General features: G+C 43.7%; 1 protein-coding gene across 1 annotated transcript in view; it reads left to right on the top strand.

Annotated features, from left to right (window-relative positions):
* The first annotated feature begins 10,262 nt into the window (after positions 1 to 10,262).
* Positions 10,263 to 10,387, top strand: part of APCDD1 (APC down-regulated 1) — a 31,454-nt gene continuing 31,329 nt past the window's right edge. Inside the window, exon 1 of the mRNA XM_027676714.1 lies at positions 10,263 to 10,373. Coding sequence (XP_027532515.1) covers positions 10,316 to 10,373 — 58 coding nt within the window. The 5' untranslated portion in view covers positions 10,263 to 10,315. The remainder of the gene's footprint in view (positions 10,374 to 10,387) is intronic.

Below are 10,387 nucleotides of genomic sequence, written 5' to 3'. Positions count from 1 at the left end.
ATGACATAAAGTCAAGGTATGACAAGAGAGTGGAGGTATGAAAGCAGAAGACTCCACTCTTAAAGTCTATGTTACACTGCTGCAATACAGGAGAATTCCCTTGAATTGTCAGTGTGCCCCCATTCCCACTCTCAACACTCACACATTCTTGGAGGCAAGATGCAAAGCCTCCAAAACATTAAAATTTAAGACTTTGAAAAAGAACACTTAAAGCCATTTCAGACCCCAAACAGATCTGAACTAGCATCAAGGAGGCATAAAAGTGGGTTAAAGAAACACAGTTGTTCACATAACATAAAAGATTAAAATGTTGGCATTGTTGTCTGAAATTGACATTTGCACTGAGAATTTTTCATTCCATGTCAAATGTGACAAATTTTAAATGCAGCCCATCACAACTCATGCTCAAGCCTGACCTATTGCCACTTCTGCAACAGAAGTAATGCTTTTAACTTTTGTATATACAAACACCAATACAACAACAGAGAAAGCTGATAACAGGACCTCCTTTCTCTTGCAAACAAACGCCCCAAGAATATTTCTCTGCTGTTCCACCGTATTAGACACGATCAAAAATTTATACAACAGCCTCAGGGAACATCCCCTCCTTTCCTTTTTGTGGGAATGAATCTCCTTCCCTACTTGCAAATTATTTTAGAAGCTTTTAATTTGTGGATATTTAAATTTTTCATCAGTACACCTTTCAAAGTGAGATTCTGATAAGTTTTGCAAGAAATAAGTATTCCTGGGAGATTTATGATTAAGCCTACAGAAATTAAATGAGATAACCAGCATAATGCTAGTTCATGGCTGAGCTAGTACTGGAACTTGAGAGTCCTGCTTCTGAGTTCTCTGATGTTAGGTTGTGTGGATTTGAAAAGATAGACATCTTGGACTCCCAGAGGAAAGTGCTCCAGACGAAATCAATCACTGTCAGAAGTGGGTGAGATTCCACTGAAGTCATGCCAGGGGCGAGTTGAGCAATTCATCTTCAAAGAAGTTCATTGCATCTTATCTCCAGGAAGATATTAATGATATTAATGGCACATTTATGCAATGTAAGTTTCAACATGCAAATTATTAAGACATTTCTTTTAGTTGTTTGCACTTGCTTTCAGAGTGAACTACAAAGGGCTTGTCACTAGCTCTACAATCTACCCCACTTCTGTTGAAACGAGAGGTGAAACTCTCACTGACTGCAGGAGAAAAGTTCTGAACTGTATAAACCCGGCCAAAACCTGGAACAACATACTTGGTGGTAGAGGTTTGCTGGAAAATTGGAAAAAACCAACAACAACAACAAACAAGTAAAAGGATAAATATTGTCGTTATCACAGAATCACAGAATGGGGAAGGATTGTAAGGGACAAGACAAGGTTGGAAGTACACAGTGGGTCATCTGGGTCAGCAAAAAGTAGGTTAATTGCCATCCTTTATTTGAGGATACAATATTCCTGAGATACAAGCTATCCAGCTTATCACACTACAAAGCATCCCCAGTGCTTATATCTAGGGCATTTTGCCAGTGAATAAGGAATGCATAGCTCTTCAGAGCAAACTTCTGTACTGTTAAGATGCCCAAAACCAAGCTAAAGCATGTAAAATAAAGTTTGGGGAGTTCACAAACAGCTACAGACTCGTCAGACAGTAACAAGATTGAGTAACAAGAGTTTGGCAATGGCCAACCCTGAAAGCATGTGAGCAATTAAACTGCATTTCTCTCAAGTTCTTGATTTCTCAGTCTTGATGTTCAAGTGAGGAGAGAGTCTGAGAGTAGTGGAGCGCACTGCAGAGGGCCCTTTGCATCCAACCATCTGTACTCCTCTTCCCCTTCTCCTGTATTCCTCAGAGGTGTTAGCCCATAGGAATGTGGACCCGTTGTGGTGGCATCTCCAGAAAACAGTAACCACACTACTGTCTATGTTCATAAAATACAATTATAAAAATATACAGTAGCCAGAGCAAGACAAACTGTGTTTTACACTCTGTGAGAGAAGTGTTAACTCCTATCCACTGCTTGGGTTTCTCTGTGCCCACTATGGAAGAATGAAAGTCCACAAGGCATATCTGAAATGACCTGAGGAATTTGTAGGAACTTCACCCCTTCCTCTTCCTTCCAAACAGCTCCATTCATCACAGGCAGCTTGCTCCCATTTCACACACAATAACGGCCAGAAGGAAACTCTTTTCCCCAGACATGCATCAATGTGGAGTCACAGACCGCTGCTTTCTCTGACCACATTAGCTTCCAGATCTGGGAGAGCAGAGACCAGAGTGAAAGCAGCAGCAGCAGCTGTCTGCCCCTTGATTCGCAATGAAGGTAACCTCTGCAGAAGTCTCCTTTAAAAACATCTCCGGGAGTTTACCACACTTGCATGATGAGCAGAGAGCTCTGTGTGTAGACTCTATCACGTCAGACAATTACTACCAAATGTACTTTTTCTTCCTGTAACACGATAGGGAACACTTCAGTAATTAAAGAGCAGGCTGAAGGGGATATTTTTAGTAACTTGATAGCTTTACAATTGCTGAATTATCTGCCAGGAGTAAGTCACACACACGTGTGGTTATAATAGGAGTAGCTGCGATTATTCCAATGGGAAAAACAGCTCCACAGAGTTCCACAGGTCACCCGCGCATGGAGTGTTTATTTGTTTGTGCATGTGTCTGGCAGAAAAAGAGCAATGCAAGGGTCACAGCCAGTGGATGGGATAGGGATAAAGGGCTTCTGCCCTGCTGTTATCCCTCCCACTGCAGGAGGAAAAGGCACCTCTGTGCTGTTTGACAGAAGTTAATTGCAACTTTGTCCAAATATAAAAGGCAAGACAAGAGGTATGAGGTACGACCAGAGAAGTGATTGATCCTCTGTACTCAGCACTGGTGAAGCTGCACCTTGAATGCTGTGTCCAGTTCTTGGCCCCTCATTACAAGAAAGACACTGAGGTGCAGGAGCAAGTCCAGAGAAGGGCAACACAGCTGGTGAAAAGCCTGGAGAATAAATCCTGCAAGGAGTGGCTGAGGGAGCTGGGGTTCATGAGCTTGGAGAAGAGAAGGCTCAGGGAAGACCATGTCACTCTCTACAATTACCTGAAAGGAGGATATATCAAGTTGGGGATCGGTCTCTTCTCTCAGGCAGCCAGTGACAGGATGAGAGGGCATAAATAGCCTCAACCTGCACCACTGGAGTTTCAGGTTGAACATCAGGAAGAACTTCTTCATGGAAAAGGTTGTTAAGCATTGGAACAGACTGCCCTGAGAGGAGTCACCATCCCTGGAGGTGTTAGAAACAACTCAACATGGCACATGGTGCCATGGTCTAGTACACAAGGTAGTGTTTGGTCAAAGGTTGGACTCGATGATCTTAGAGGTCTTTTCCAACCTTAAATGACTGTGATTCTGTGATCCTCTGGACACAGAAACCATGCAACTGCTTGGCACTGTTTATGACAGCCAAAGATGCAAAAGGGAACACAGCAGCCCTCTGTTACTCCGAGCAGTTATTCACTAGCTGTTTTCTAGACCCTAAATATCATCAGCCACAGAAAACACAGACCTGTCTTACAACACCATGGCTGTTATATTTCTACTTCTTGTTCCAAGAACAGAAACAGAAGAGGAAAGAAATGAGACAGAATTCATGTGGTTGGTATCTTTCCTTTCCTTCTTCTCTACTCTTTTTATTACCTACAAGTGTAATTCAGCCACTGCTCTGAGAAACTCGGAGCCTCTCTCCAGGAAGCTGCTGGTAATATTTTCTAAGCAAATAGCAGTTTCCCTACAAAACCTGGCAGCTTTTAGATAGTCTATAGAACACCTTACAGCTGCAGATAGAATTGTCTGGGAAGGTTGCAGTTTAATTCAGGTAGTCAGCAAGCTGGTTGGCTGTGTACGGACTTGAAGACTATATGCATGGATAATGCACTATCCAGATGTTTCATAGATTTCAGGTATATAGAACATAGACATATTTTATGCCATTCTATCTGTGAGTCAACTCCTACCTTAAGTTACAGTTCATACTGTATAAGCATTGCTTTTAGTTTCCCTAACAGTGGGAAAAAAGAACAAATCTGTGGATACCTTCATGAACTGAGGCCCTGAGAAACCAAGTGGCTTGCACTCTCCTGGCACATCAAACCAGAGCAGAGGCTTGTCCCTGGCCTCTGTTCCACACTGGCTGTCGAGACTAGACATGGTAACTCTCCAAGACCTCTTGTTGCTCTTCTTTTTGTCCCTCCTCCTTATTTTCAAACTACTTGGGAAAATATATGTTTTTATATTTTTTTTGAAGCCAAATATGCCACTGGTGGCCACAATGACACCTTCATTATGTCATTGCTGAAAGATGTTGGTTAGCCCCCTTTGGGAATGAGCTTTGATAAAATGGACTCGTGCTTGAACATATGAGTGGTTTTGAGAGCAAGGACCCTGAGTCTAAAATTCAGTGAATGTTTTGAACAAAAGTCAGCTTCCTAATGAACAAAGAAAAAATGCTTGCAGTGTGGGTACATTTGAGATACCTGCAGAATGCCAAGACTGTAATTCAAGATCAAGATTGAAAGAGGCTACTGTAATATCAGAGTGAGAAAAAAACAACCTTAGCACAAGAATAAGACTGGATATAAGCCAGCCAAAGGGCCACTACAGGGGTACTGTGAGACAGGGTCATACTTTCAACTTCCGTTTGGTCATCTGTGTATCTAAGGCACATTACAAGAGACCCACCACCAAATACAAACACTGAACAAAACCATGAAAGAAAATTTCCCACCTGCTCCCTCAAGGCAACACTCAAGTTCCATGTGGTCCAGCTGGCCACTCAGGTCAGATGCAGTGAGAAGGGCAGGAGGGCTTCCTCCTCTCCTCACTGGGGAATGGCTCTATCTTTAACAGGGCTGCCTGGAACAGGTTCAGTTTCCCACTCTTTGTCCCTCCCCTGCTGCAGAACTTTACCAAGTGAAACAAAGACCACTGGCAGTGATCTGTGATGGATGAAAATCCCATTTCCCCAAGGATGTTATTAACCTGGAGAAGCATTGGCCCCAAAAGGACTACCAGAAGAATATAAACTAAGAAAGTAGCTCCCAGGTGCATTAGATGCTACTTGAGACTCTTACATAAGTTTAGCAGGTCATGTTACTCCATTTTTCAGTTTGGAAATGAAATCTGCTTCTTTGGATAGTTTATAAATAATTGCCAGAACTTCCATTTTCTCTAAGAAATTAATCAAAATCAAAGTTTAATTTCACTCTGAGAAAATATAAGCAGTAATGAACACTCTACATATGTTTAAACTTTTCCAGAAGTTTTCTTTTTTCTTCAGTGATGGAAATCATCCTTTCTCTGACTGATTACACAGCACTGCAAAGCAAGATATATGAAGGGCATTTTTGCCCAGACTACAAGAGATTTCCAATCTGCTGGCTTAGCTATGTGAGGTTTGCTCTTTTTTAAGTCACAAAATCAGAGAGCCACTGTGCAAACAATAAAAGGCATAAACAACATTTATGGAGGCATTTTTACCACACTCATTTCCATAGTATTGGAGTGCCAGGAATGGATGGCAAAGCTGAAGAGGGTTAGGATGGCTGCCCATGCATATGTTGGATGAAGAAATACCTTCAGCCCCTGTTTGCTGTGCTTCCAGATGAGTGCCATCAACATACAAGTACTAGCTGCTCCAGCTGGTGTTTTCAACTGCCTCATCCAGAGCCTGGTCCAGCCCTTGCTATTGTCAATGGCAAGACCACCAAGCTCACTGGGAGCTGGACTTGGCCCTAAATCTCTGGTTGCAGCAACAGCACCATGAAATTGTTCATGCTCGTAGTAAAGTAATTCTACACAGAGACAATCAAATGACAAGCACATTTTAAATGCCAGAAACAAGTGGAGAAACAAGAAGGAGAGAGCTTATTTTGTGGAAAGCCATTTTCTTTGTGTGAATTATTTACATCTTTCTTTGATTTCCTTGTCTGGGATGGCCCAAGCTCTTCAGGGTCTACTCTGATGTCATTTTATATCTTTATTCCCACCTACTTGTCAAACGATTCTAGAAAAACTGAAAAAAACTCCTCCAGATAACCTCATCTTTGCGAAACCAGCAAGTCTATTCTAGCAGATGGGCTCCGTGTTTGCCTCTGTGCATGCATGTCTCTGTGTGTATCTGAAAAGAAGAGGGGAAAAAACCTACCTTTACAATGGCCACAATAACTTCATTTTTACTATGCTTGGTCTATATTTTCTATGTTTGTTACCAAGTAACAGGACTTCATTTCATTGTGTCTTAAATAACTAAAATAAATTCACTTACAAAATATACTTCTCAGACTAGTTATCTAGCTAAAAAGGGAAAAGCAAACTCTACCATCTCAGAGCCATGGTTTGCAGGAGAGCATTACCACAGGTACATGCCTGAGAAAACTAAACCCAGACTCAACATCCCTTAAAACAATCATAAAATTCCATTGGCTTCAGTATCTGTAGCAGATCAAATCTCTGGTAGGGGCAAGCGAAATAGTCCACACAATCTGGGAGACAAACACCTAGGAAATATTGCCAAAGGTTCCTTCAATTACTCTTTTAACAAAGAATAAGAAAAATATCAGCAGCTTAAACAACTTATTCTAAATATATAAAATCGATAGAGGAAGTAATGGATAAACCTGCTATACCCCCATAAACTAATCCAAATTAAAAGGAGAAACAAACCAATCACCATTTGTTTTACATCACAAAAAATATTAACTTCTCCCTCTAGCAAAGACAAAACAAGTAGCCACATAGTGACTAATTCTATGTATCGGACAGGCTCCAAGCTCATCTTGCAGAGCCTAACTCAAGCTGGATATGTAGGAAAACTTCTCTCCAAATCTTCCCTTATTTTGATTAATTTGTCATGGACAATTGTCATGGACAGAAATCTGACAGATGCTTGATTCTTTGAGAACTAGCCACTCCGCTCCTTTCCAATAAATCTTTATGTCCTGCTCCTTTGACTTATTCAAAAGAACATATTACTTTTTTAAAACATAATGTAGCCATTAGCAAATCATAGCTGTGCTGCCCCATCTCATTCTTCTCCATAGCATAAAGAGTCCCAAATGCTTTCTGCCTCCGTTCTTTCCCATCCTCTCTCTCTTTTAAATATCTTTCACTACCAGATTGGCATTGGCAGCCAGCCAACCAGTCAGCACTTTAGCTAGACAAGTGCTATGCTGATATGCCTAGATCTTTGAAGTGTCACACAACAAGTCCAACAAGTTAGTTTTCTTCCTATTTTAATACTTTTTGCAGAGGGTTCCAGCCACAAAATACATTTCCCATCAGGTTTGGGTTTTTTTCAACACGGTTCCTTTCTGTGCAAACTTCTGCTGACAACTTCCTTTTTGAAATGCTTTGACCTCTATGGTATTTTTGAAAATATGGTTGAGAGATGCCTTTGTAAATGATATTAAATTATACCTACATTAAGTATACACCGCAGGAGCCCAAGATCAGAAAGTCATGGTTGGATTGGTTAATACACTTTTTAATGAGCACTGATGTGACATGCTGCTTAGATCAAAGTGCAAAGAGCTGTTATTTGTCACTGCTTCCCATTACAGCACATTCTGAACACAGGCACAGTAATGAAACAAGTAGGACTGACGATATTTAAAAAAAATATCATGCATCAGGCTGAAAAAACCCATATCCTCAAAACAACAAAAATAAGAAAAAAGAATACAAGTAAAAGACAAAGTGTCATTTTTAGCAAGTTGTTTCATGTCTGAGCCCACTGGGTATTGTTTTCATTTTATTTTATTACCACATCTGAAGCTGCACTGATAGTAAATCACAAGTGGAGCCTAATTTACCAAGTTGTCCAGTGGAGAAGTCATTGCCCTTTCCTTTTATGAAAAGCTGTTTGTGATGCTACCATGGGGGCTGTCACTTCCCAGGGGAGAAACCATGAGCGTCTGAGATAACTGACTTCTGGGAGAAATTATTTTTCTCAGGCAATCCCCAGCCTCATCTTTTTGCAGATAATTATGTTGCTCGATCTGCGGATGGTAAAACAGAAAAATCCTCTCCTTTCAAATGTTGCTGCTTTTATACAATTATACTTTTACACAATTATACTTCAAAACTACTAGCCCTTCATTAGTGCTCACAGTGACACTGGCCTACCTTTTATATTTAGGTAAATAGCAGGTGAACTACATTAAGACACACACATGTCATATTACCTGTATGCCTGCCAAACATGTGAGACTCTTTAGGCTGACTTCTTCCACCAGGCAGGACTCCCTAGCAATAATCTGGTGCTCACGGCCAACAACAGGGCAATCTGCTTTCCCATACACACTGCCTTTCCCTGCTCCTTATAATGTCCATTTGCACACCCAAAATTACGTCACTGATAACCCTGACAGGAACTTCTCTTAGGAGAGGCAACTGGCACATGCAGATCTGAAGCACATCATGGGTCCTCATAATTCAGAAACACAGATGCTTGTACTGCATTTTGAGTGAACATTGTTGTTTTTCTTGCTCACCGCATCTGATTCACTTACTGAACCTGCAGATGAAGAAATACTACTTGTGTGTCTCTGCCACTGCAGGATTGTTACAAGTGGTAAAATCAGAATTTTGCCCTGGATTAGTCCTGACAACAGACAGGTGTATACACAATGCTTTTTTCCTAAAGCACTGCATCTATGGCATGAATCACCTCCCTTTGCACACCCGCCTTACAAACACCTCTGTGGCAATTACAGGAATGGGCTGATGATGAGCAAGCAACGTGGGGTAAGGATATTTCTACAGCCTTATCCAGTGTTAAGTAATTATATTCATAGACATTTGTTTCTTGAAGGATGTTGCTTTTCTCTGTCCACTTCTACCCAGGTCACTGAGAGGATATCTGATCACTACAGGCTTGTACAGACCGCCACCAAGTGCTCCGGAACTCATCCTTTCTGGCTTGAAAGACATTTGTGTGAAGGCACAAGTGTAACACTGAGAATCCAAGGCACCAGGGCGCTAACTCTGACTCATCACTTATGTGTTTCTGTCTCAGTTTTCTCCCTATGTAAGTGAGGAAGATAAAGTTTATTCTTCCCTCTCAAGAGAGTTGGAAGGAATCAACATTGTTTGTATTTCTTTTTAATCACGCAGCGTGTAAACACTTTAGCTCAGTTAAGCTGTTCAAAACTCAGTAATGTTGATTTTCTCATAATTTTCTCCAATTTGTTACACATTCCTTGCCATAAGGCCTTACAACCGAGCCCACGAGACCAAACACAAACTGGAAAACATGATGTCCCTAACCAGAGGGCATCACTAATGAAAGCCCTGTGCTTAAACTCAGGCACGAGTCACTCACATGTACATTAAGTACATGAGTGTTTGCATGACTAGGGTCTAAGACTAGACAAAAAAGCAAAACTAATCAACAGACATGGGGAAAAACGTGCAGGAGAGTGCAGCACCAAAGGCATCCTTGACATCCATTTTTAGCTTTTAAAATGCCTGATTTACGTGGAAAGCCGCAACCACACAAAGGTTTGCTTTCGAAAAGAGGACGCACACGAACTTTCTTTCTCTCCAGCTTACGGTCGCGGCGGCAAAGACTCGCTTCGCACGGCTATAATAATATTATTACGGTCGCGGCGGCAAAGACTCGCTTCGCACGGCTAGGGAAGCGGGATTTCGGCCCCGGGAGCCGCAGCCCCGTCGGCACCTCCCAGCCGGCCGCCGCGGAAGGACCAGCCACCTCCGGCTCCCTCTCCCACGCGCTCTCCAGCCCCTGCGGGCACATCCCACCCACCGCCCCATCGCACAGCCCTCAGGATGCCCGGTGGCCGCTCTGTCCCGTTCCCTCCAGCAGTTCCCGAGCGTTCCTTCCCCCGCCGTGAGAGCATAGCCTGGAGCGCCCGTCAGCTCAGCGGTGGAGACACCCCCGCCCCGCCCCGGGAAAAGTCCCCACCTCCCGACCACTCCTCCTCCTCCTGCTGGAAGGGGAAATATGAAGCGGAGCCATCGGAGCGCTCCGCGGAGAAGAGTGGGGAAGCGGCGGTGGAGCAGTGGGCATCCCTGGGCACCGAGCGGCGGCCGAGCCGGAGCCCTGCCGGGTCGGAGGGGGCGGCGTGCGGGGCAGAAGCCCTGAGGAGGGGGAGCGGCGGCGGCGCCCGGCCCCGGAGGGTGCTCGGCGGCCCCCGGCCCCGCCAGCCGCCTGCCCCCCAGCGCCGGGCCGTGGGCTGCCCGCGGCGGCGCTGAGGCGCGGGCGGCGCGGCGGGAGGTGGCGGCGGCCGGAGCGCTGCGAGGCGGGGAGATGTCCGCCCCGTACGGCAGCCTGATGCGGTACCTGTTCCCAGCCCTGCTGCTGCACGGTGAGTGCGGGGCG

This window comes from Neopelma chrysocephalum, unplaced genomic scaffold (assembly GCF_003984885.1).
Source record: "Neopelma chrysocephalum unplaced genomic scaffold, ASM398488v2 Primary Assembly neopelma1_22, whole genome shotgun sequence".
Classification (NCBI taxonomy): domain Eukaryota; kingdom Metazoa; phylum Chordata; class Aves; order Passeriformes; family Pipridae; genus Neopelma; species Neopelma chrysocephalum.
Note: the sequence above shows the minus strand (reverse complement) of the source record. Positions and strands in the feature narration are given on the sequence as shown.